Source organism: Rissa tridactyla, chromosome 3 (genome assembly GCF_028500815.1).
Source record: "Rissa tridactyla isolate bRisTri1 chromosome 3, bRisTri1.patW.cur.20221130, whole genome shotgun sequence".
NCBI lineage: Eukaryota > Metazoa > Chordata > Aves > Charadriiformes > Laridae > Rissa > Rissa tridactyla.
Genome location: NC_071468.1, coordinates 113394458 through 113421956, shown reverse-complemented (window position 1 = coordinate 113421956; position 27499 = coordinate 113394458). Strand labels below are relative to the sequence as shown.

General features: G+C 38.5%; 2 protein-coding genes across 4 annotated transcripts in view; one reads left to right on the top strand and one right to left on the bottom strand.

Moving 5' to 3' along the window:
• Positions 1-262: 262 nt before the first annotated feature.
• Positions 263-18360, bottom strand: DDX1 (DEAD-box helicase 1). Of its 2 annotated transcripts, XM_054195407.1 has the most exons (26): positions 18236-18360; positions 16242-16293; positions 15329-15392; positions 14823-14852; positions 14479-14575; positions 13927-13974; positions 13697-13780; positions 12697-12780; positions 12212-12288; positions 11621-11693; positions 11432-11508; positions 10490-10604; positions 9843-9981; positions 8778-8838; positions 7478-7576; positions 6719-6808; positions 5957-6145; positions 4850-4901; positions 4267-4413; positions 3449-3540; positions 2819-2891; positions 2295-2367; positions 2139-2181; positions 1819-1914; positions 914-1034; positions 263-594 (listed from the first exon to the last, which is right to left on the bottom strand). In XM_054195407.1, exons 1-26 carry the CDS (start codon positions 18249-18251, stop codon positions 464-466), a joined length of 2223 nt encoding a protein of 740 aa, XP_054051382.1. In that variant the 5' UTR covers positions 18252-18360; the 3' UTR covers positions 263-463. The 2 variants fall into 2 exon arrangements, with proteins under 2 accessions (XP_054051382.1, XP_054051383.1); XM_054195408.1 differs by lacking the exon at positions 13927-13974.
• Positions 18361-21035: 2675 nt separating this feature from the next.
• The window catches only part of NBAS (NBAS subunit of NRZ tethering complex), a 191597-nt gene continuing 185133 nt past the window's right edge, over positions 21036-27499 (top strand). For both annotated transcript variants that reach the window (XM_054194532.1, XM_054194531.1), the window contains exons 1-3: positions 21036-21197; positions 26026-26080; positions 26706-26742. In XM_054194532.1, coding sequence (XP_054050507.1) covers positions 21048-21197; positions 26026-26080; positions 26706-26742 — 242 coding nt within the window. In that variant the 5' untranslated portion in view covers positions 21036-21047. The remainder of the gene's footprint in view (positions 21198-26025; positions 26081-26705; positions 26743-27499) is intronic.

Here is a 27499-nt window from a genome sequence, read left to right as displayed (position 1 = left end):
TTTTTCTTCATTGTCTTAAATATATACAGCTGTCTGAGTATGGATGCATCTTGAAAAAGCACAGCATTAAAAAAAAAAAGAAATCACAGTCCACAGCTAGTTAAATAGTTTTAACATATGTTCTCCAAAGAAATGAATTAAACTCTTATTCTTCCAGATTTGCTTAATTACACTTGTATTTTCAATAAATCAAAAGGCTATGCAAAGAACAACTCCACAAATTAATCCTCAAAGCAAGGCAAAAGAAGAGCAAAAGAAACCATTTCACCTTTGACTTGTTTTATTTTATCAAGACAACAGCTAATACAGAGTTAACAATGTGTTGAACATACTGTTCATCATGCAAGAAGTATATTTAATTTTAATCCTTTTCTAACTACTGCTACTCAGAGACAGTATGGGATTTTTGTATTTGCAGGGTAGAGCATTTATTAACTCAAGCCTTGTCTCAAGTGTGGTGCAATCAGAATGTTCTGAACAGCTGGTTAGGAAGATAGCCAAGATGCAAGAAAGATGTCTGAGCCTCCTTTTCAAGGGCAGCCAACTCTTGTACTGTAGGTGCCAGAATATCCACATGGCCTTTATACAGTCCACCTGCCAAGACAGACTCAAACTAAATGATGTGTTCAAAAAACATTTTTCAGCAGAATTAATAACGCTCAACCACAATCATTCAGAAAGCTGAAGTAACTTTGTTAACTTGTTAAAAAAACCCACACAAACAAATACAACAAAATACAGGCATACACATGCTTCGGTCACTTGCAACCCATAGACTGCATGTAACAAATCCAGAAGACAGCAAAGATCTATCAGAGTCTTTTTAAACCTACCTATTCTGTAGTTACACAGCAGATAACCAAGAAACTGAGCATTGCATAGCAAGGTAGCTCAAGAGTAGTTCATTACTTACCACCCAGAGCTCTCTTCTGCCCATATGTAACTTTTCCATCAAAATCATCTACTGGTACTTTTATGTCTGGTTCAACTTGGGCAATAGTGCAGTTTAAGTGTTCTTCAATCTCCCCCAGCAACTAAAAAGAAAAAAAAAATATTAGAGTGTCTTAAAGTACTCTTATGGTCCAAGACTTCAGTCAGACTAGTGTTCTGAATAGTCATTCAAGTAGTTTCCACACGAACTGTGCACTGAAAACAATTCGGTCACAGACACCAAAGACTAACACATTTTTGCTCAAACAGATTATATTTCCAGACTCATTTCCAATCTCAGTATGTTTTTACCCTACCTACAAACCTTTATTTTACATCCTACCCTACTTATGCAAGTGGGGCTACTTTACAATAAAAAGCTCACAGCCTGAGCTTATTTTACCACAGATGATGTATCATTCACCCTTCTCTTAACACAGAAAAGGAGGGAAACACCGTGAATTTAAAAAGCATTCATACTTAGTATGCAAATCCCAATAAAAATGTACTCAAGCAACACACTATTTCCAGGTTAGAGGAACAACAGTTTAAAGTTACTTACAGTTTTGCAACAAGCCATCTAAACAAAAATACGTAACTAACATACTGTAACTCTTAACAGCATTTGATCAGGAAGACCATAGAGAAGCTGAAAATAAGACTCCCAACAGAATTTGCTAGGAGTATTAAAATAAACTTTTATAACTAAATAACAAACTAACAGAAAGTATAACTTGCAAGAGTTTTCCATATTCTTCTTTAAATTAAATCAAAGGTTTATAAACATCCCAAAGCCAGCTTTGTACTGCAACTACACAGCTAAAACAAGAACTATATCCCACAGTCTTTTAGAGTGGTTTGAACATTCTGGTTAAGCAAAACATTTACCTGCATCTCATTGTACCATATGGTACAACCTCCTTCTTCCTTCAGTCTAGTATTATAGCACCCTTTTCCACGACTACTGCATACATGATACCAAACCTAAAAATAAAAGAAACGGCTTCTAAACTTTGTGAAATAGTTTAGTACATTCATTTTGATTAATTATAGCATGAAAAAAGAATTCAGAGATCTATTTAATTCCCTTTCAATTAAGCAAGAACAAACAAGCAGTTTTCCAATGCAGGACATTGAAGTCAGACATCAGCTGTGGATAGAACTTCAGTAAATAACGTCTGTTCCATTTTGCTTTGGAGCATATTTACCTTTTCTTTCTCTTTTGCCACAAGGGAGATTGCCAAACCCATCCTGAAGTATTAAGGGAGAGAGAAAAATGTATTTCAATAACTATTGCCAATTTATGAAACAACAACAACAAAATAATCAAGGAAACATAGTGACTACTCAGAACACATACATACCTCTCAGCTCTGCCTACTCTCCCAATTCGATGAACATAGTTCTGTTTTTCATCAGGGAGTGTGACATTGATAACTGTATAAGAAACGCACAATCCACACAGAATACAAGTTTGTTTTTTTTAAAGACATACAAGCTAAGGTCACAGACCAGGCACCTAAAATAAATATGATTTTGATTGCTGCAATCCCTCTCCTTAACCCATATAGATAGTTTATGTTCTGTTACAGCAGTTACAGGTGTCGTTACCTGCAATACCTACACTTAAGGCCTCCATTGTAAAACTGCTTTCTCCATGATTACTTTTTGACAAGAGCAGAAAAAGAAATGAAGAATCCCCAATAATGCAGAATATTATCAGGTATTTGAGAAGGTATGGTGAACAATCAAATTACAAGTTGCCTAGATCAAGCCTTTAACATCTACAACTTTTTAAAGTGAAGCTGTAAGTCATACGCTCGTTTTAACTGCAAATATACTGAGGCTGTATGCAATTCAATAGCTTAGTGTAAGCGTTATGTCTTACCATACGGGACACCGTGAATATCAATTCCTCTAGCAGCAACATCTGTGCAGATCAAGAAACGGACATCTCCTCTCTGCAAAAAACACAGTTGTAAAGAAGCGTACTAAATAAAGCAAACAAAATCCCAGGCAATGAAAACAGTAGTCTTTCCCATTTACTTCACCTTGAAGTGTCTCTGTACATTTAAGACACTTCAAATAAAGCTCTTCCCCAGTGCAATAATGCTTTTTGAACACGGATAGCGTGGCCAATTTACACCCTTATTTCTTTCCCCAACAGCATAAAACCAGTATAAATCAAAAAATGGCTTAAAACCAAACTGTCCAATATTTAAATAACTTTTTTTAATAGTCAAGACCCAAAGACTCTAAAAAACAATGTAATCTGTTACAAAGCTTAAGTTTAGGTTTTATTTAAAAGTAAGCCCTCTCAATGAAAACTCACTAAGGTCATATTGACTAACAGTATAGATTTCCACCTACAGAAACTGTGCCTCACAGCATTTTAGGAAGTGGGTCAGACAGCATTTGAATGCAATTTAATTTAAATGGATAACTAGAAAAACAAATTAACATATGATATCAGATATTGGGAAGTAAGAGAAAAGCCTTCAACAATCTGCTCCATCACCTTAAATCTTTCCAGGTTTTGCTTTCTTTCTTGAGGTTTTCTGTCACCATGCAGGCAGACACATGAGAACTGATGTCCCTTCCTATCAGGACCTGAAAGAATTGCTATGCATTAATAACACCATATATAAGTTATGACACAATACCATACAGAACTGGAAAGAAGTACATTTTGTGGGCAAAAGTCTGGACTCAGGGGAATTTCATTGAATTTATTACCAGTAAACATAAACTTCTGATTACTGATAGAGGCATTGGGGAAAAACAAGACAAACGATTAAACACCTTTCCTCCCTCCTCCCCAGAAGAGGTCTGTGTAGTCATGTCTGCTCACTCCTTAAAATTCCTTCATTTCTCTAGATGTGTGTCTTCAACCTACCTCCTCACATATTCCCTTTCAGTGTCCCCTGTGTTTTCTCTCACACTTCTCCTTCCATGTCTCCTTATGTGCGTACTTTTGTACACACATTTTCTTTCTATGTCTCCTGCCCATAGCAACTATCACTTTTTCTTATATACATTTCAGCAGAGGCAGCATATGCTCTTCTCGTTGGTTCAAATTTTGGTGCACGATGTGTTGTTTCCAGCCATTTCCAAGCTGTCTGGAACAGGTACAGGGCAGTTTATTGCCTTCACAAAAGGCCACGCCTGCAACTCCCTACTACCAAACCCTGACTTTTATGCCCAGCCAATATTTCAAAAAACATATGCACAATTTTATTTCTGGGGTGTCTGAATATCAGTGACCTCTATCATACAATTTCAGCTTTGAAATAAACAGGAAAATGAGGAGAATAAGGTTTCCAGGAAAAATACTACCTCCGCCCTGCTGGATGAAGTACTGCTCCATATTATCACAATCAATTTTAGTCCTGCAGAAAATAATGGCTTGGTCCATCTTGTGTTCTTTGATTGCCCGAACAGTGTATTCTCCTTTTAGAATTTTAATAGCTTCAGACCACATTTCTAAGTAAAAGTAAAGAAGTTATTTCACTCAACTGTTTAAAAATATGAAAAGCCTTTGAATAGCACACATTTAAAGCTTTCTCTAGCCTTTCAGTAGACAGTTAAACTTTTATTAGCAGAGCAAGTGAAGCAGACCTTCAGTTTTTTCTGCTCCCCTGCTACAAGGTAATATAATACAGAAAGAACGAAACTCAGGAGTTTCAGGTTACCTATACACACACTGACAAACATTTGTTGTTTAAATACCCGCAAAATATCTATTTCTCTCAACCCTAATTACAGAAACACATTTATCTTCACAACTACAAAAACGTAGATATAAAAATTCGGAGGAACATGACTCTCAAGGCCGATACCTACTATAATTCAGATTTACTTCATAACATTTACAAAGGATTATTTCACAAGCTATTACTCAACTACTATTGCTGATTACCTGGAGTGTTAGCACCAGGTCGTGTATTGTCTTTTGCATGTACTTCATCAGTCTAGGAAGAAAACAAACAAATAAACCCCCTGAAATCATTAGTCCATACTTCACAGAGGAAATACTTAACTCCCTTAACTTATAATTATCAAGAAATTAAAGTTTAAAAGTAATCTTAGCATTCTGTTCTCCCACCAGATAAGCTAACAGACCTTTAGCTAAGAAAAGCCTTAAGTGTAAGCACACAAAACTTGTTCATATAAAAGGACAATAAAATTATTTATGTAGACACTGGATAGAAACCACCTTTGTACAAAGTGATGAATTAAAAAAACCAAAACAAACGTACACCAAACCTGAAAACAACGCACTACAAACATCACTAAATAATATGCAGCTGTTCCGTATGTTTTCCCCTATGCTAGCCTGAACCAGATATAAACCTAAAACCCAAGAGAAACAAATTCATGCTAACACTTAATGAAATAGTTCTAACAGACCTAACAAAGGGAGGTTCCAGAGGTAACGAGGAGTTAAGAAAATTTATTGATTGTAGCTGCTTAAGAGTTGCTGGAATGAAATACAGTCCCAGGTTATTCAAAACTTGAAAACTAAAGACTTCAACAACAACTACCACCTCACACGAACAGGTGTGCAGTATTTAAACTAGAGTCTCAAATGTATTCTGAGACTAAATTCATTCCTCTAAAAATTGCTCGTCTCACATACAGACAAAACTACTTTACAGAATGATCTGTCTTGGAAGGTTTACTTCCTCCTGATCAATCAGGAAAGACAGGTACTAACTACAATTAGGCTACAGACGATCAGCTGGGAAATGAGTGAAAAAGCAGTGCAGTGCCACTGTTCTCCCATACAAATCACAACGTTACTCTATCAAGATCTTCCTCAATCACGTTTGTAAGACTGAGCTGTTCAGAAACAGTGTTACGACATCATAAATAGCATGATGCTGACTACTGTAGAACAAACCATTTCAGATAACTAAGCTGTTTCAATAGCTGGCAAAGATCCTACAATATTAGGCCACAATTTTGAAGGCTAAATAAGTAAACGTGGGCAAGTAATCTTAATTTTCACTTTTAGACCACTTACTCTGATATGATTCTTGCCGAGCCTTTCCCAGAGTTTGTCAGCTTTTGGATTTACAGGCACAACTACATGGTGTACAGTTTCAGGTACAGAATCTTCTCCTTTCAGATCAACCCAGGTGGGAAAATGCATGATCTTTTCAGATAGTTTTTTCACATCGAAAGAATGTAGTGTTGCAGAGCACACAATCACCTGAGAATAAAAAGAGCCATATGGATACCACTGAAGATCAGATTCTCCCAGCAGAATGCTCAGAGTAAAACGGGAAGAATGTTATGTAGTTGAATAGCATAACGTAGCACAACAGAAAGAGTCCCTGACTGGCTTTCCTCATCACAGGAACTACCCACCTGAACAGTCAAGGGACAAAATAAGTTACTTAACTATTCTCTTACAAAACCCAAATCGTTTGAGAGGAAGAAAGCAGAATTACTGAGAGTCGTTGAATCAAGATCGTTAGAGCATTAGAAATCATAATATATGCACTCACTCTTTTTTCAAATACTTTTATATCTGCTAAATACGGGACTTCAAGATCTAGAATCCTAAAAATACATGTTCACAGGTATTACTGAACCCAATGGACAAGTGTCACTTTTGAGCAAGAGGCGTAACAAACTCTACTTCAAATAAGCAGTAGTCAACAAGTAAAAGCAGTGCATACCACGCAAAAAAAACCCCAAACCCCTACCAACACAAAACAACCTAAGAACACACACACATAAAAAACCCTCAAACCCACAAAACCAAGAACAAACTTTATACCTGAAGTCTCTTTCCATCCGAAGTTATCTGAGGAATCTGACTGTGGATCCTGTTTATGAAATCTGAATAACCTTGGAGGAGAAGGCCATCCTACATGGGAACAAAATAAAAGAAAACAAACTGCAATTCTTACATTGAACAAGCAATACGCTTGTAGCCTTAGAAGTCCTCTGGCAGGGATATGATTACTAAGCACCAAAAAAAAAAAAGGAAAAAATGGAGTATTTATAAAGTACAGCTGCTGTGCTTCACAAGAAATTGAACATCTGTCTCAGCAGCTTCTCCTAGCTAATACCCCAAGGCATTCCATCTTTGTGAATATTCAGTTGTACTAAAACAGATCAGAGAGAGGGGCATTCATTTCACAGCATACTGAGTAGAGAATTCACTGGCTTTGAGACCTGCTGGGTAATCAAAAATGCTTATCTCGTCTTTGTCCTTTCAAGTTCCCTGTACAGGGAAAGGCACAGACTTCACTAATCTTGTGAATACCGCCTGAAATATATTTCTCTATTAGAAAAAAATCAAACAGCTTTACCAGAGAAGCTACAAGGCGGGGGGGGGGAGGAGGGAATGTGTAGGTCACTGTGTTCAGAAATTGACCTGAAAAAGATTGACCTGAAGTAGACTATAGGTAGCTAACTGTTGTTCCACTGAAGTACCAAATGATATAGGACAATGACATTTCACTGACTCTCTTAGGAAATGTTATATTGCATTCAAGAACAGAACTTAAGCACCACTTAGTTCTCTACGTACAGCTTCATCCAGAACCAGGAATCTAACTTGAGATAAATTAAGCTTTCCTGTTGAGACCAGGTCATCCAGTCTTCCAGGAGTTCCAACAACAATATCCACCTATGAAATACATAAGAATATTAATTAGTCCTGTAACTAACTAGAGACATTTAAGATTATGAGGCAATTATCAGTATAATGCCCTATTTTCTATTAATTATAACTTCACAGAATCCTAGAGTAATTTGGCTTGGAGGCATCTCTTGAGGTCATCTGGTCCCCGCTCCCACCATCACATGTAAAACAAGGAAAATTTCCAAGCTGCTTTAGAGGACTCAGGAAGTTGCCCAGCAAAATTTTCAGTATCTCCAAAGACAGAGATCCCACAGCCTCTCTGGGCAACCTGTATTTCAGTTCTATGGCCATTTCAATAGTAGAACCTGCTTTAGGCAGGAAGTCTTCCCTTATATTGGGAAATGTTGTTGTTCCTGCTCCCTTCTTCCCCTTCCACACCCACACTCCCCCTCCCCCATAAAAAAAAAAAAAAGAAAAGAAAAAGCTGTGCAACTATATTATCTGAAGCCAACAAATCTGTTTTTACTTGGGAATAAAATAAATTAAACTTTTCCTACTGTGCAAGTATACCTATCAAGTCTATCAACCATAGAAATAACTTAAGATTTTGACAGATGGAAGGGTTCACCATCATGAATTTAGCTTTCACATGAAAGTCTAGCAATCTTCCAGTTCAAGCCTGCTTAGGAGAAAATTTGTATTTTGGCAGATAAAAATCACTGAAAAAAAAAAATATCAATAGAGACATGGTCTCACTTCCAAAAGTGAGTCTTAAAAAAAAATTACTATGCTATCCCTACAGCATGACTGAATTGATTGTACATCCCACGCTGCTGAAGCTGGACCAGTTCGTTCTACATGGAACTGGTTTGTGGTGGAGGTTGACCCCAATAATCATACAACAGTTTTATTCACACAAGTGTGACACAGAAGTTAAGAGGAAAACTGTCTCTGTCTTGTTAGTTAAGGACAAATGGCAAAAGATACACCTTTATTTTTAAAATTTTCAGAGTTACTCAGCCTTCAATAGGATTTGACCAAGTACTAGAAGCATTTGTATTGACAATTGCCATAAAAATAAAGAAACAAATCCTAGACCAGTGCAACATGAGCTTGCTATCAACTGCACAATTTCTTATTATCAGGTTTACAGAAGCTACAAGAAGCACCATTTCTATTCTCTAGCAATATCCTGAGTTATTCAGAACCCAAACTATTAGATCATATGAACAAAAATACAACTTACTCCTTGTTCCAGTACAGACAGCTGATCTCTTGCAGCAACTCCACCAATAATCAACAGTTCCCTAAAATTACATCGATATAGTTTAACACTTGCTAATTTTTTTATTATATTCGGAAGGTATATTAAACATTCAGAAGACTGATTCTTTTATTAGTAGTTGACAATTAACAGTTCTGAATGGTAATTTTAAGAACCAGAGAACAGGAAAACAAGTTTAAATTTCGGCCCTTCATATGTAGCATATTGTATTTTGATTTGAGAAGTGAAAGTTTTGTTACTGAATTGTTGAATCAAATTTGATTACTCTGTCATTGTTGTATTAAACACCTTAACCAATTTCATCTTAAAGAATCTGTTCCTGAAAGATCTCAAACACAAGTTAGCTTGGTAAGTTTCTTATGTTCTTGAAAGCTAGAAATGCAAGTAACAGTAAATTAAATGAATCTTACATCATAGCTTGCCTCTCCCCATTGCTACTTCTCTGCAATTCTACTTGTAAATTGACTGTAGTTTAGAATATGGAGATAGTTGTTTAAGTTTTATAAGCAGTCAAAAGAGAAACAACTTTTGACAAAAGCAGCTTGCAGACGATTTTTTTCGTAATTGCATCCCATGCCAATCATTGCAAGAGTTGTCCTGTGAGCACACTGATGTAAACAGCACAGACCTTGTACAGAACTATTTGTTGGAGAATAAAAACAAAGTTAGCGCAGGGGGATGTGAGGGGCACAGGAAGATGCTCAGAAAAGAAGGGCACTAAGCAGATGTGTTTTTCTTGATTAAAAAAATTAGCTATCGTACACCTTTGATAATCCGAAGGAAAAAACAAATAGATTTGTCATACCAGAAAGATGTAGTCTTTAGACAAAACTCATCAAAACAACCCTAACTGGTCTGACTGTAGCTGAGAAGTCAGGAGGTTGGTTGGTAGCAGATACTACTGAGGCCATTATCAGTAGCACTGCAGATTCAGGTCCATTTAGCTAGAGGAACACTCTTCATCCCCCTGCAAAATCATGTCCATGTACAATACCGTAAATACAATTAGTACAGAGGCACCGTTACCTTAGTTTGGGATTATCAACATATTTTTTGAACTGCTTCACATTGTTCAAAGTTTGTTCTGCCAGCTCTCTTGAGGGTTCTACAATCAATGCTTTTGGAGCATTTGGAAGATTCTGTGTTTGAACCACTTGTGCATTTCCTAAGTGAAAAAAATATGCCATTAAGATAAATTCCTATCCTGGATTTTTTTTTTTTACTGGAAACGAACTTGAATTTTCTACTAATAATCTAAAACCTCATGATTCTACCTGCTCCATGTTATTGCTCACTGAATTATGAATAGCTTCAGATTAATATTCAGAGATTACAAATCAATCTTGACACAATAGTTAGTATACTGGCCATGCAGTATAATTAATTTTATTGCAGCGCTAACGCACACACATGTATTTTTAAGATGACACTGCTGAGCAACTTAGCTGAACTTCTCTTTTTATCTGATGCATTTCTAAATTCAAAATATTAGACTATTTGTGGCTTAAGATGAAGAAATTTTGGAATACATTATAAAAATACTAGTATTTCTATCAGTAAGATCATTGTAAGACCCTAAATACAGCAGTAATGAAGCAATTTAAGTGATGAAAACATGCTCTATAACACAACCTGAATATAGAACTGAGAGAAGTTTAAAAATCCTAACCTACCTGAGTGTTGTGATTTTACAACACTACCATCAGGAGCCTTGCAAAGACCAATATAGCCATCTTTTGGTGGAAACTTGAAGTCGTCTTCGCCAAAATTGAATTTCAACTCAGCATTCTAGATGTCAACAAAGGTGTGTCACACAAATTCAAGAGACCACATAAAATGAGAAACAATTCTGTAATTCACTTCCCCAGGAGAAATCAGCCAGACGAGGAGAAGGGAAAGATGTGTTTTCTCCCATCATACACATTCCCGTTCGCCAAGTCATCTAAAACCTGCCAGACCTTTCATGTGTGGTTCTAGCTCTTAAAACTCTTTTCCTCTCCATCACAGTATCCCCACATTCTTTTGAACTTTCACCTTCCATTCATTTTCAGTGACAAACCAAAATTAAAAAACCAACACAAAAAAAAACCAAACAAGAAATCAAACACTTTTTAAACTTGTACATTGCTCTGACCACCAAAAGGTTTGCTGAAACCTTTACTTGGTAATAAATCGCCCCAAAGAAACTAACTCCACAAAGACATAACACTACAGTACTGTCATGTTAGAGTTGAGAATAAACGAAACGAGAATTTTGGCACTTATAAGCAAATAACTTGAATCTGCTGAATCACAGTATATTGAATTTTAATACTGGCAAGATAGCACTGGTATTAGGAATTAGTCATCTGTGCTATTTTATTCTTATAGTCAAGTTTAAGTATTTAAATTTGAATTTAAACATTCAATATTTAACTTGAACAGTATTCCTCAAGGCTAACATCCTGTGGTGACCACTCCAGTAGTGAAACACTAGTAGACCAAAGGAAACAGGGAGCATACAAGCACAACTACAGTAATTTTAGGTGGCTATGCAAGTTTTATACTTAAGTAGTTAGTTACCAAAACTAGAACAATTTTCATGATCTTACACCTCTGTGATATTCTTAAGTTACCTTCAGTACACAAGCTGCAAAAAGTGCTTGGTTCCTTATGTGTGGTGGGATTTCAAACGCAAGGCCAAGGTCCTTCCCTGAAAGAAGGGTTCATTCAGTCAGACACCACATACATGCATTCCTCTCCTTGCCCCTCTCCCAGTACAAGCACCCCAGTAAAATACCAAAGAAAAAGTGAGTAAAACTTACCATTTTTGGAAAATTTTATTTGTCCTTTATCTATGTCTAGATAACACCCAATTGTATCATGCATAGTGAATTCCTGTAGCAAGAAGAAGTTTGTGAAGCTAAGAGATTTTCGTCTTCAGTCTATTAAGAAAACTTAGTGCTTACATTCCATCGACTTTTAGTTTTCACACTTCTCCCTACTCAATGCTAATTTTTGCGAAGTTCAGTTTATTCCAATACAGACAGATTGGTGTTGTTCAAGCTAAGACTGAACTAAGTCAAGAATTAAATCCAAGACATCAGTTAAACCTTTTCTGTATGTTACAGGTTAGAGGTTATCTTCTAAATAGGCGTCAATATTTGCAGTCTAGCCACAATCATAAGCCTCAAGCCGACAAATGCTTTTTTTCAATCTATTAATATGCTTTTATCCAAAAATGGCTCAATGTTTCATTGTACTTCTGCCCAGTGACCTTCCCTTAAAATTTGGCACTATTATGAAAGACAGTTGGATTGTCACAGCACAGAACCAACATGCAAAACTTTTACTCAGTTTCTACCATGATAATAATGTTTCTGCTATGATTCTACCAATAAGCAATTCAAACTTACCTCACCATAGCTGTCAAACTGCTTGTTGTGAGACTTCTTACCAGTGCCACCAAAGCCAAAGCCAAATTTATCAGTGCCTGAAGAAAAGACAAACTATAGCTTTTTATCTTTTGGCTGACAGGTTACTTTTTTTCCTCCTTGTACCAGCAACCGAAACCTCTAACACTATCAGGTAAAAAAATAATACACAGGGCTAACTAAAGACTTCTAGCTTTGATATACACTAAACTAGCATTTTTGTACCAGTACATTTATTGATTTTACTAGTCTCCAGTCACCTTCATTAGAAAATTGAAATAAAAGGAAAAAAGTTGCCAAGAGACAAGAAACACTGCCACCACCTCAGCAGATTTCCTCTTAACAGGAAGAGCATTATTTTGACAAAAAGTTTTAAACTCCCCAATATTGATGTCCTTCCCAAGGAACCCACTCTCTGCAAGACTATGAAAACAGTCTATGGGATTCTTCTTTTGAAGGAAACTCACCCAAATCTAGTGAAGCCTGCATAGTTGACCAACCAACTCTGCACAGGCCTTGGTCATGGCAGGAAACTTCATAGTAGTATTTCCCTTGAAAAGAGAAAGAAAGAATCTGAAACACCACCTACATTTCAATTTCATCAAGGTGGTTCAAGTTTGACTGCTTCCAAGACCATACAAGTTTAACATTTCCTCCCCTTCCGAAAGCGTCATAAAATCCCCTACTGTGTTAGTGCGAGAAGGTTCTGCAGGCACCTATGTATGTAATATAAACAACAGGTTATCAGAGAACAACAGGCAAAAGGAAGAAGTACAGGCTGAGAGGTTGTGTGTGAAAGGTTCCAAAGCTAGAGAGACCAATGGTTCCATTGAATCCACAAGAACACAAACTCAGAACACCAGGGGTCTGCCAAATTAGTAGAAGATCACCAGCACGCACTAGCATCAACAACTGGTAGTGTAACTTCAACCACATCCAACTGGCTGCTACGTACAGACAGACTACAGGATTATCTGCTGTACTGCTGAATGAGACTGAGGGTCTTTCTGAACACACACCTAGAACCACTGCAGTATCAGTATAACTGCTTCTGAGTAAAGACTTGGGGTTGGCCTCTCATCTGTTGCTCCAACCACATAACCATAAAATTTGTGCATGCATGTGCCTGTGTGAAGTGTGCGAGGAAACAACTGAAAGTACTGTGTGAGTATCTATTTCCTATTAATAACACCTTAATAAAATGTGTTCTAAAAAATATTACTTGTGATTCTGTCTCCTCTGACTCAATCCCCCATCAAGGAAAAAGGTGATTTACAACACCAGGAGAGCAAGACAAAGGTATTTGTCATTCCAAAGTCTTCAGCTAGCAGTAAATAGAGTAATGCACATTTGCTCAGATGGATAGTAAGTTTTAAATGCAAGCATCTACATTAACAATGGGTGACAAACAGGCATTTTAGTTTAAACTTCTAGAAGAGTCTCCAAAATACATAACTTGATATCTACCTTTAGTCACGCCTCTAGTTGCTCTGCATCCGTGCCATTCTTTTACTTCTCTGCTTTGACAACACAAACCATCTGATCCAATTGCTGAAAATTACAAGACAGTTTTAGTTAAAGAAATTGCCTCTCTACTTTTAAAGAAATTTTCATGAACACTTTCTTCTAGTTTATTCTTTTTTCCACCAAGTGAACATTTTCAAGGGAATATTTACAGCAGCATTAGGACAACTCACCAAAAGCTGATCCTCTATCATACGGGTTCATTTGCCATTTATTCAGCACTAGGTTTGAAACAAACAGCAACCAAAAAAGCATTAAATCAACAAGGTAAGCCTGGAAAACTCAAATTAGAAGTTCACATTGGCTCTACAGTGTTTGGCTTAATTTTCTAGGGAGACAGCTTTGCTCCAGAGCAATTCATACAAAGTCAAAATAAAGGACATAGGAGGGGCACAGGTGCATAATGCAAACGTATTCTATGAAAGTTTAGATTCTTCCATTAAGGAGAGCGCAGATTAAGTTACTTAAAAACACAACTGAAAACACTAGAGATCCACATCATCACAATCAAATTCAGCTGCACCCCAGTTCTTACGACTCCATCAGTAAATTTATATTCCTGTTTTATAATATCTGGATGATGATATTCTGACTTACATTATGCCACAATAAGGTAAAAATACTTATGTAATGGCAAGCTAGGTTAATTTTGCTTTCGAAGGTGACTGAATCGACATGAATTAACAGTGTTCCAAACTTCAGGAGTGCGACATACAAAAACTTACCTGCCCCACCAGTTTTAATAGTTGCTTTCCCTTTCTTGCCTTCCATCTGGTCCTTCAGTGTTTCATAAACAATCTGGATAACTGGAATGCTAAAAGCCTAAAACGGAAAGTTATTTTTAATTCCACAATTTATACAGATATTTCCAGATATACACTTGGCCTAGTTTTCAGGTGCAATACTCAAAGTCAGAAACACTTTAAAACATGCCTACATGTGTTTGTAAAGACTATTAATAATACTGCTTAAATACATATACACATATATAAGCAGACACAAACACACACACCACCTCTCACCACTTAAAAGGCTTTTACTTTGTACTAATTTAAATTTGATTACTTACACCAGTTTTTCCACTCCCTGTTTCAGCAGCCTATAAGAAGAAAAAATTAAGAGTTTAACCAGAGTTGCAACTTAAACTGTAAGGACTGTTCTACAGTTCTATTTTAATAAACTATAAACTAAGTTTACTTTTATGTCTGCATAATACAGAAGATCTCAGAGAGTAATACCATTGCACAAATTGCACGTAAATACAAACACAGAAAACCTTTACAACAGACTTCAAAAATTAAAAAAAAAAAGATTAAATCAGATAGCTCTCATTGATGTGCCAGTGCCTGTCAAGCAGCCAAAAAATAAAGCCTAAAAAGAATGAATCCCATCTGCAAGAACGGCTGGAAACACACTGGGATTTCAAAGAGGTTTTTAGATGAAGAATATACTTTCTATCGAAGCAGGACAGGAGACCTCGTCTAACTATGGACCCTTCTGGAAAGAAGGGAACTGACCGCACAAACAATTAAAAGACACAGGCTTTCTTGGAACAGGGCTATCCTGTATACATACCATAAGTACATCACCACCTCCCAGGATCAGTGGGATGGATTCTGCTTGGATATCCGTAGGAAGACTGTAGGAAAGAACACAATAACATAAATTGATCTTTGCAGTAGAAAAAAGCTTATATAGGAATTCATAGAAACCTCAGTCATCTGCAAGATGGGAAATACCAGGTAAATGTTATTCTTCCTGGCTTGCAGCTAAGGAAATGAAAAGGATTCCATTTACAAGAAGAGCTTGGAACAGGAGATGTACCTTTACCGGAAGTGACTAGTGGATGCAGCAGATTCTGCTGCACCCTGACAAAGAGGGCTACATCCCACATCGCTATGATGAACTATAGAAGAAACAGATTAATCACAGCTAATTAATACCACTCATATGAGAAAAGAACTACATACACTAAGATTGTCCATTCTGATAATATTCTGAATGACAGTTCGAAACAAGCTCTGACAAAATGTTTTAGCCAAACAAGTAACTAAAATCAGAAAGAATACTTGTAGAAGACCGCCACACAAGCATCAACTCTGAGGAACACAAATTGTGAGCACAGTCTGGAAAACATTTACTAAACTAGCATTAATTATGTGACAGTATTTCATCCAATAAACCCACAATTTCATCCAATAAACCAGAAGCACAGAGGCAGAAGCACAAAGGCTTTTATCAAAGAAATGAACCTGAAGTATAAGCAGGTATGCTTTGCTTGTCCAAATTTAAATCTTACTACTGCAGTCACAATTTGTGTTCTTCAGTCATTTACACAAAAAGAGAAGTGCATGAGATGCAATGACAGTTAAAGGAAAACACATATCTGCTTTGTTTTAATGTGACAGCAGAGGTATTTTAAGACACATGTCATATATTGCTGAAAGACAAATTAGATTTTGCCAGGCCCAAACGCATTCCTACTTACAGCCAGTCCATCTCCTCCACTGCTTGAGCTATCTCAGGCATAACACCCATTTCTGCAAGACAAGAAAAAGGAACAAGCAGTGTTATTTACCTCAACATAGTCCAAAAGATTTCCAAGTGTCAACACTTCCAACTACAGACAAAAATAAAAAGTGTTCTTTTCAGCTACAAAACATGCAGCCTTCTCTGTAAAACTCAAGTGACAGATAAGAAATATTCTCCCTTCCCAACATACAGTTTTGACAGTTGTCCCCGCTTACAGTAGGGTAAGTCAGGCTTATGCTAGGCATAGGGGCAGGTGCTGACATAACCACAAAGCAAACACACTGGGAACTCAGTACCATTTCAAGGGCAAGCTACTTATCTTTGCACATTTAAGGAAACCGCCTACACAAACAACAGGGAAGACTTTGTTAGTCACAAATATCCTGACTCCCTCTACAGTTGTGATACAAATAGTTTTCAAAAAAGAAGAAAAACCTGTACCATATAGGGACTCAAATTTGAGATGTTTAAGTTTCTTTTCACCAAATCTTGCCTTACACACTTACAGCATGTATATTAACTAGACAATGCTTTTATTTTCATACAGTTACTAACCACATCCAGCTTTTTTTCTTTGATACACCTTCTAGCAAACTCATATTAAAGTCTGATATCAACACCTCCCTCAGACACAAGTTAAATATGAAGCACATAATAATGTTTGTACATTAATGTTGATAAGCAATTTTTCTTTATCTAAAAAAGAAGAAAACCCACACCTGCAGCTATTCAATAAGGGCAAGAAGAAAGCAGATCTTAACCAACCCATGTGATAGCATTATACCATCAAAATAACAATTTAGCTACTGGTTATCTTTTCAGGTGCATAGCGTTACTCTAAATCCGTTTCTTTAAGTATAAATATGTACCTATCTAAAGGGAGCTTTTACATGCTAGCCTATGCACTGTCATATGCTGGGTTTCACATGTACCACACACATATACACCCATAGAGAGCTGGGCTGACATATATGGATGTATGCAGCCAGAACTGATTCTTCCACTTGCTATAATAAAAGTGCTACAAGAAACACATTTGTAACATCATTTCAGAAAGCTTTAACATTTTCAAGTATTAGTCTGCATTCCTAGAAAATTAGACAATCCACGTAAGTAAAAAGCTTTTTCAGAGCTATTGACTGCTAATTATGCATAGATCCCTATATTATTTTTCCATTTTTAATATGCTTCTAGTTCACATAGTTTAATTCCATATACTGCACAAAGGTTTAATCGAACAATGGCATTATATTTTCCTCAACTACTGTCAAATTAATCCTGCAGCCTAGCATCTAAACTCATCACTAGATCTACAGAAGAAGCTTCATCATTTTCCCTCATGATTAGATATAAAGAATTCAGTCAAAAGAAACAAATTATAAACCCATACACATTAAAATTTTACAGTATCCTAATGCTGATTGGTCACCTATGTGTGCATATATGTGCATGGAGGGAATAAACGGTGATGTTTCCTCCTTCACAGTAAATTTTTAGATTACAGTTCACACACATTTCAAACGATATCACAGATTAGAGCTACGCTTATAATAACCAATTATCACCCCCGGCAATACATAGAACAGTCATGATGAACCGAGGAAGGAGTATGACCGAGCAATCCCAGTTGCCAGACACGCACGTACCCCTCCCCCCCCAGAACAGCAAATCCATATTGGTAGCCGCTTCTGAAGGCCCGCAAGAGCCCCAGGAGCCAGGAAGAGCACCCACATCCCCACAGGCCTCTCCACCTTAGGCCGCGGTACGTCCCACACCACGGAGGGCCCGCGCCGGGGCAGGCCCGGGAGCCGGGGTAGGCGCTGCCAGGGCCCCTGGGCCGCAGGGAGCGCGGGACCCACCGCCCCCACAGAGCACCGGCAGGTCCGGAGGGCGAGGGACTCTCCCGGAGCTCCGCTGACAACACCCACCACCCGCCCCAGCACCACGTACCCGAAAAGGCCGCCATCTTCGCACCACAAACACCGCCAACCACCGCACAGCACAAGCGCTCGGCCCGTCCGCGACTTTATGGCGCCGGCTGGGAGCGGGAGGCGCCGCGACGCGTTCCGACCCCGGCCCGTTTGTGCCCCCTCCGGGCACAGGGCTGCCCTGCAGCCGACACACCGAGGGCGAAACTGCAGCAGGAGTTATTTTTGCTCTGTTTGCGGATTTTTAGGTTACGCTCCTGTCACCTGCTCGCGATTTCCTCACTTTTCCTAAAGCTTCCAAAAGTTTTTTTTCCCCGTTTTTCCTCCCTGGGGTCCGCCTGTGGTGCCGACCTCGCTGCTGCGGCTTCGCACAGACAGGCAAGTCTCCAGAACCCATAGTCTAGCTTACACCCAGGCTAATTTATATTTTAAACACTAAATGTGTGTTTGCAATGAGAATCTGCTTTGCACTTGCATACGACACTGCAGTCCTTTCGTCAGTGTAATTCACATTTGCATGGTTTTCTATAATAAACGTACTTCATAGAATCATAGAATTGCCTAGGTTGGAAGGGACATCTCAGATCATCGAGTCCAACCATCAGCCTAACTCTGACAAAAACCATCACTAAACCATATCTCTAAGCACTATGTCTACCTGTCTTTTAAATACCTCCAGGGATGGTGCCTCAACCACTTCCCTGGGCAGCCTGTTCCAGTGCTTAATAACCAATGCTTAAAAATATTTGGCAGAAAGTATTCAGAGTTTTATATGAACAACAGTACCTTCACACATTGATAGCACACCAATTTATTTTTTTAGACATACGTTAATGGGGACACAGTCTTCTCCAGTTTGTACAGAAGTTTCCCCAAATTCTGCACAACCTTTTTCCAGGATAACTTCTAATGAAGTTAAAGGCAAGAATTTCTGGGGCGTTATTGTAAAAATGAAATTAGATTACAAATGAAAAAAATGCAGCTTCTACAGTTACACCGTGAATCAGCGGTGCATTTCTCTGCTAAGTGGAAGACACAGCATAATACATTTTTCCATCGGGAAACACAACTTAAATCTTTTCTAAGGCAGTCCTCAGATGCAGACACGTCTGGTTCAAAGACCAAACAGACGACAGCATCTCAGAGAATGTAGTTCTACTGTGTCGCAATTTGAGTACTGGTTTTGTCCTGGAGCTTTATTTCAGGACCCTTGTAAAAATGCTTACTGTGCCCTACTGCCTGTTAACTTATGCTGTAGAAATCAGGTGCTCTGCAAAGAAAAATACAGCAGGTATTTTACATCTTCAGTACCAGGATGTTTGTATCATGATGGCTTCCCATATATTAGTAATTCCTTCGGGAGTATCTTCATTTTATGTGCTGCCTTTCTTTCACTATTATTTGCTATTATCTGTCAATCATAATTTTGCTTGCTTTTGGATAAATGACAAATCTAATAATTTTTAAAGACACAGATATGAATAATCTACAGATTCAACCGTGATTCTGATAAAATGTGTATGTTGGCAGACTCCGATATCGATACATAGTGCTGCTTGTTAGCGGGGAACCCAGAATGTAATTTATTATAAATCTCCCACAGTTCTTTTGAAGATATGAACATGATGTTATACTATTTGTTATTGCTTTACAAACTACATTGTTAAATACAGCTAAAGAAATGTTATTAAAGAGACAAGCAGAAAGCATTTTTTCTCAGTAGTTTCTTCCTGAAGTGTTTTCCAAGTATTCAACACAGCTTGTATATTGCTCTGAGTTCCTACTTTCAGAATTTAATTTTTAGTTTAAACTGACTCTAGGCTGCACAGTTGCCTACAAGACTGAGAGGCTACTAAATACAAGCTAAAGTTATAGTACAGAGCAGAACTGGCAAGGTGTGAGGTAATCTTCTTTAAATTTTACAAACGCTTTATAAAATTAATAGGAAATTGGCAGGAAAGAGACTGAAACCTTAGTTCTTTCATAATAAACAGGCTCATTTTTATCTGCTTGAGAGAGCTGAACTCTATAAGTACAAACATTTGTAGAACTGAAATATTTATAAGTTCTACTTAGCATCATTAAAGTTGGAAGAATGATCTGTGAGAAATATATAACTTGCTTTTCTCCCCTTTTTTCTCCTATTCAGTAAGACTTTAATTAATATACCCAGGCTTTGCTTACTTAGGTGTTCCTTACCCTAAATTCTCTCACCCCCAGCTTTCTGGACTGCCAACACCAGGCCGCAGCCGCAGGTATGTCCTAGGGCAGCCCGGCTGAGGCAGCCATGCTAGGAGGGCCGCCATGTCGGCGGGGTGGCCCTGATGGTGGCACCTTGCTGCGGAGCAGTGGTGGGCGCCGGATGAAAGGCCTCCAGGGGCTCCCCTGGGCAGCAGACAAGCTATGGATCTAAAGGCTCTCTATAGGCATACATCATATGTCATATTCACTAGCTGTCTCCTCGTTTCTTGCCCAAAAGTGCATCCCACCCCTCACGGCTTTAGAGGGGAGGCTGAGGTCTCTGAATGCGACTGCTGTCCTTCACAAGAGCTGCTGAGGCGCTGAGGGCTCCTCGGCCTCCGCTGAGGCGCTGAGGGCTCCTCGGCCTTCATCCCTTCCCCTCAGCTCCGACCTTCCCGCGGCGCAGCCCTCCCACACAGCGGGGAAGGCAGCGGCCTCTCGCGGGCGAGGCGCGGCGCCCGGCGGGCCGGGCCGGCGGCAGCGCTGAAGGAGTTAAAGGCCGCCGGCTGCGCGGAGCTGCCGGTCGTGACTGGTTTGGCCTCTGTCGGGCACCGTCGTCGCTGCGGCGCTGGGTGGGCGGGGAGCGGGCCAGCATGGCCGCCGCCGGCGGGGAGCCCGGTGAAGCGGCGCCTAAAGAGGGGATAGCCGGTGCCGGCGAGGAGGAGAAGGAGGAGGACGGGGAGGAGAATATCTTGTACGACCTGCTGGTTAACACCGAGTGGCCTCCGGAGACGGAGGTACAGGTGAGTGTCGCCGCGGCATGGCCGGGGTGCGGGGGAGGGAACTGGCCACGTAGGCGCGGGCGGGGATGCGCCCCGGGGGCCGGGCGGCCCTGAGGGCCGTGGGGCCGGGCTCTTGTCTCCAGGGAGGATTCGCCGGGTTGCGAGCCCCGTCCCTGACGGGCAGAAGGGCGGGGAGGGCAGCAGGGGCGAGCACAAGGGGTGTCCCTGCGGTCATCCTGCCCCTGCCATGGTCTCGTGTCACTTAATTCCCACGTTGTCGCCCTTGTTTGTGTGGCCTGGGGTGCCTCGAAGTCTTCCTTGCTTACTAAATTTTACTGTTGAGCTGATATGAGGGCAGTGGGGGCCGTTCAGCCCGGAGAGGTCTCCGGGGAGACCTTATAGCAGCCTTCCAGTACCTGAGGAGGGCCTACAGGAGAGATGGGGAGGGATTCTTTATCAGGGAGTGGAGTGATAGGATGAGGAATAACGGTTTCAAACTGAAAGAGGGTAGATTTAGGTTGTATGGTAGGAAGCAATTCTTTACTGTGAGGGTGGTGAGGCACTGGAACAGGTTGCCCAGAGAAGCTGTGGATGCCCCATCCCTGGAAGTGTTCAAGGCCAGGCTGGATGGGGCTTTGAGCAACCTGGTCTAGTGGGAGGTGTCCCTGCCCATGGCAGGATGATCTTTGAGGTCCCTTCCAACTCTAATCATTCTGTAATTCTATGATTCTATAAACTGTGATGAAGTCCAGGTCTCATCTCCAGAAACAGCTGTATTGAGAGCACCGGAACCTATCCTGGCGAAAACAAGGTCTTTATCGAGCTTACCTTGCATGAGGGAAAAACTAGGTCCCTCTCTAGGCTTGTATATTGGAATGGCTGAATATATATTTTCAGGAATGGGTTAAAAGAAGTATATCACTTTGTGTCTACAAGGCACACAAATGGATTACAAAGCTTAAAAGATTGGAAAACACAGTTCTTGTGTTACAAGTTTTGGCTTGGTTCTGTCTATTCTTCGTGGGTCGGTGGAAAAGCTGAGAAGCCCTTACATCTTTGCTTTTTCCTCTGCAAGGTGCTTAGCTAGCTGCTTCTATGTCTACTTTTGTCTGATTTGGACATAGAAGATGCAAGCAATGTGGTTTTATTTCTTTCTGGTAGTGACTTTCAAGTCTGCTGCAGTTGTTAATGCATTTCCCACTAAAAGTAGTTTATGGAGATATTTTAACAAAGTTTTATGCTTAATGAGAACATCTGAACAGAGAAGATGTAAAAACATCTCAGGTGGAAGAATGTACCTATTAATAATTACTAAAGCCATTCTCATAAAAATGTATTTTTGTGAGACTTTTTTGTTGTTTCTCTTGATCTGTAAATCCTCAGGGCTTTTTTTGTTTTGTTTTGTTTTTTTGATCTGTAAATCCTCAGTTGCAGCAACAGTGTTTGGAAAATATGATTGCAGTGTTACCAATTACTAACTTTATAGATTGCTTATATAGATGAGTAGACAGTTTCACCTATTCTTATTTAACTGAATTTTGAGAGATGGTAAATAGTTGTTCCTAGTAACATATGAAAGCAATTTACACATCTGCAAACCACGAGGAGGACTTAGGTGTGCTGGCATGAGACTGTGGCTCTACAAATGCATTAAGAGAGCATATTTCAGACAAGTATCACTTCTCTTGTGCTGCCATTAGTATTCTTCAAGTTGTATGGTAAGTTGATGAAAGAACTGATTAGTTTGAGAAACAATAGCGTTGTTTCATTTACTTTTGTTGAGGGGTTGAGGGGTCACGTTAGTGCTCATGTAGGTACCAAGGGGGGTGAATATGTGTCAGTCAAAGACGAGTGATGTGTGAGACCTCTCTTTAGTGGCAGCATGTGGGTATGCCAGTTTAAATTGATCGTGAACCACAGTCTGAAGGTCCTCATCTGCCTTGATAGTCAGAATTTCTAAACCTCATAGAATTCTTGTCAACTTCAGTAAATGGTATAGGCTCTTTTAAAACTTGGTATTTTCAAGATAATTCCCATTTTGAATGTCAGAAATAGGAAGACTTGAAAATATCATGTCATGTAGTTTGTTTGGATTTGCATCTTTCTTGAAAACTGCCAGTAGCTAAGGACACTTCTGATATTCTTTTTGCAATTTTAGTGTGAGGTTGATTTTACACTGACATACATAGGCAAACAAGTTATTTTGTCAGCATGATTCAGTTCTTGCCTTAAGGTGTCTTAACAGTGATATTATTTAGGTGATTGTGACTTTCCCTTTGGAATATCTATCTCTTAATCCTAGTTTATTCACACTTTTCAGAAAAAAGTCACAAAACACTCCCTGCCTTACATCTTGTAGAACTGAATGGTTTGGAATGAATGAGGTGAGGGACAGCAGAAAGGGAAAGGAAGTTGAATGCTGCACTGGGAAATTAAATGAAGTGTCTTCTTATGCAGTCATCTAGGATACAAAGCAAGGCCTTAAAACAAATTTTGCACAGGTCTCTATTGACTTTGTTTTATTTTTCTGTTATGTCATTTGGGATGATTAATTTTTAATTACAGACTACACTGCACTTACAACTGTAGTTACAACCGTTGGAAGATGAATCCTGTGATGAATATGTGAAGTCATGTTAAATTCAAGACACTGATAAAACTGGCATGGATTTCTTAAATTGGAACCCCAAATTAGCTTTAATTTTAGTTCTTGCTAGTGTTTTCATTCATGTGTATTGAATTTCCCAATAAGAATTTTTTTGGGGTGGGAAAATAACAGGTATTTGTAAAGGAAATGCACAAGGCCAGAGAAGAGAGTGGTGTGGAAATCAAGCAGGCTGTATTCAGTTTAGTGATGTGATTGGATGTAAAGCACTGTTTGGGAACCCTGAAATATGTAATGAATGAATGAAAGGAATTACTGATTAGTTGATCAGTGAAAATAGTGAACGAGGCAGTGGTTGTGGAGGAGGTTGCAGGAGAGGACTCATGGAATCATTTGTGTAAATACAGGCAGACTGAAGTTTTCCTTTTCTCCAGTAGACAAATGCTGTCTATCTTCTGAAATGTATTGAATGTATCACTTGATTCTGTATTTGGTTTTTTGTGTGTTTTGTGTTTTTTTTTTTTTTTTTCCATTGTTAATGGTTTGAGATTTCCCCAGCACTCCCCTGCAAGCTTGCTGGGCGTGCAACAAAATCCAAAACTAAGTGGGTGTCTTGTCAGCAAGGAAGTTACTTGGGTTTTATTTATGGAATGCTGTAGTGAAGGAGAACTTGAAGTTGTTTTCCCAAGTGGAAATTAATTAAAAAAGAAATATAGCAGATCTGGTAGCCGTTGCTGAAGTGATAGGAATATATTACAAAAAGTAAAATTCAGGTTTATAGAGTATAATAATAAATCAGCTTGGTGAAGGGTTTAAGATGTGTGAAATAGTGGCCTGTAGTTTAGGCTCAGGAGTGGACACGAAGAATATTCAAAAAAGTTCTAAAGAGGTACATGCAATTTTTGGAAATGTTTTTACTGGGAGCTCTTCTTAATCCAAAGACTTTAATAGGCTCTGCTTTTAACCTCCCTAGGAAATTGCAGCTCTCCCTGAGGCGATATGATAACTGTAAGAAATAATTTATACTCTCAGTTAATGTGTTGCCTTGTTATTTCCTGATTGATCAACCTGAATTTGTAACGCTGTCTATTGGTACAGCTGTGTTGGCTTCTTACACGCTGTGAGACAACAGCCTGATTATTTGAAAGACTTTCTGGATCGCATACTTTGCATAGAAGACTGCTAATCTTTACTACAATAACTTATGTTTGGGAGCCCAAATATTTTTTTTTAAACATAGACATATTCTCTAATTTTGATAAATTTATGCATCTTTCAGTGTTTGTTGCTCACTTGGAATAAGAGGTCTGAATATTTTGGTTAACGAGTAACGATCTGCTTTATGTATTCTATACCGAAGGGAAGAGAAAATTCATTCATTACCTACTCTAATGCTCAGTTTGTGATGCTCTAATATTTTCACTATAAAAGCATAAGCATGACTGCTTATTTTGGAGATTGGGGTGTGATGCCTTCCTTATTGGTTCTCTTTCTTGTCTTCTTAGTTTAATCCCTTTTTCCTACTTTCTTATTGGCAAATAGTTTTACCTCTTCTTATAGCTAAGAATATGCATCCTACGTTGTTTTGTATTTTTTTTTTTCTGTGTTTGGATAGTGCTGTCATTTATAGAGTGACTGTAGCTATTCCCCTCTGCCTTAAGTAGAGCAGGACTGATGGAAAGGCTAGGTGAGATGATACGGAGTAGAGGTGGTAATCTGAGTGACTGTGTTACTTGGTACAAATTGACATAAAAAGAGTTTTTCTTCAGGAGGTCTTTTGTTTTTCTTAATATTTCTGAAACTTTCATGAGGAGTCTTTATGTAGCTTAGCAGTTGTATATTAGCATAATGTGTTGAAACACCAATTGCTTCGACTTCTGGGTATTACGGATCAATCTGGCATTCATTTGGCATAGAAAGAATGATTTATAATACCTTACAGGAGAACATAATCAGAAGTCAGTGTCTTTTGTTACTGCCCAAAGATCAAGGCAAAGCTGAATCAATAGGCAGTCTGTAGTATGTTTTGTTTATTACATCTTGGCACTTAAAATATTTGGCTTTATAGCCTGTTTTAGCTTATGCAGTTAAATTACTCACTATATGAAGCTGCAAGTAATAGAAAATACATAAAGAACTTGTAGGCTAGCAGGCAACTTAAATTTAATCAGTGAATATATGTATGACTGTAGTATTTAAGTTAAAATGTATAACAGTGTTTGACTGTTATTGTTGTAATTGCAGCCAAGAGGCAACAGAAAACATGGTGCATCATTTATCATCACTAGAGCAATTACAGGTAAGTATGACTTGTTCTTATGTTCATGACTCATGAGAATGATGTGTGGATCGCTTATAAAATTTACAGTTTCTGCACTTCAGGATGGCTAGTGTAATGGAATTAGAGTGCAGTATGTGTTTTCAGGAAGATGTTTTCTGATTATCAATATTGCTATGTTATTTTATACATTTTTGTGAACTTTCTTGTCTCTGTTAGCTTATTGGAACAAATTAATAAACCATACATCTAAGAAGTTTAGAAGCTCTGTTGTATCTTGCAAAATGATGAGGTGGTTTTTTTTTTTCTATACCAGCTCTTGCATTGGGTTGTTTGCTAGTTAAATGATTCTATAAGGAAGCTTTAAATTCCGATTGTATTACATTGCCATTAAACGCTTGGTTTATGCAGTAACTGAGTTGCATTTTCATACAGTAGGAATTTATTTTAGAATTTCCAGAAATGTGTAGTGATTTTTTTTATCTGCCATTTGCATTTACTCTTAAGAATTCATTGTCCAAGGATACAGCATTTTTCCCATAATGCCTTTTTCTTTTGTGAGAATTTCTGAGGCTTTGTGTCCAGTAAGCTGGAGAGTGTTTTAAAACCACTAGAGATGTAATTTTTGCCTCTCTTTCCGTTGTAGGTCCTGCATTGTTTTTGCTTCGGTACATCTGGTACAGGTAGGTTTGATGGAAATAGTGCATAGTCTTTTTATTTGGTAATAATTCTACAGCTTTTTGATTTGATGGAAAGGTATTTCTAATGAGAGTAAAATTGAATGCTCACTTAGAATATTGTCCAAGCAATGCTTAAATATTCTCTTTTCATAAGTTTAAGTTGCAACCACTTGAGTTGCAGCTGAAGCCTATCTAGAAAAAAACCTGGTGTATACTAGTTTCACTTTTTGCTTTCATCAGAAGCCTAAGTAAAATTGCAGTTTGAACATCATCTTTCTCAAAACACTCCCCACTCTCAACTGAGATATTGCAGGTTAAGCTTCTTTTTTTTTTTTTTTTTCTTAAGCCTCAATGACAGGTGTGATAGCATAGCAGGATTTACTTCCTTTGGAGTAATAATTTGGAATTTATTTTTTTTAGTGGCAATTCAAACTGTCATACAAAAAGTTGAATAACTCGTTCAGCAACATTCATGCCAATTATATATTTAACTTCTGATTCAAAAGGCACTTAAATGGCCCAAGAAACATTTTAGGGTAAATACAGTGTTCCTGAAGAATTTCAACTCCATGGTTATACTACTCTGATGCATTTGGCAGGTTTGAAGATATCAGTTCTCCCTTTTTAGGGTATTCTGTTTGTTTTGAGATATGGAGAGACATGAATTTGGCTCCCTGTGAAACAATACTATACTTGAATTCAGCAGGCAATGGTTGCAGGTGTTCTACTTTTTGCCCCCCGCAACCGCCTCCCCCTCCCT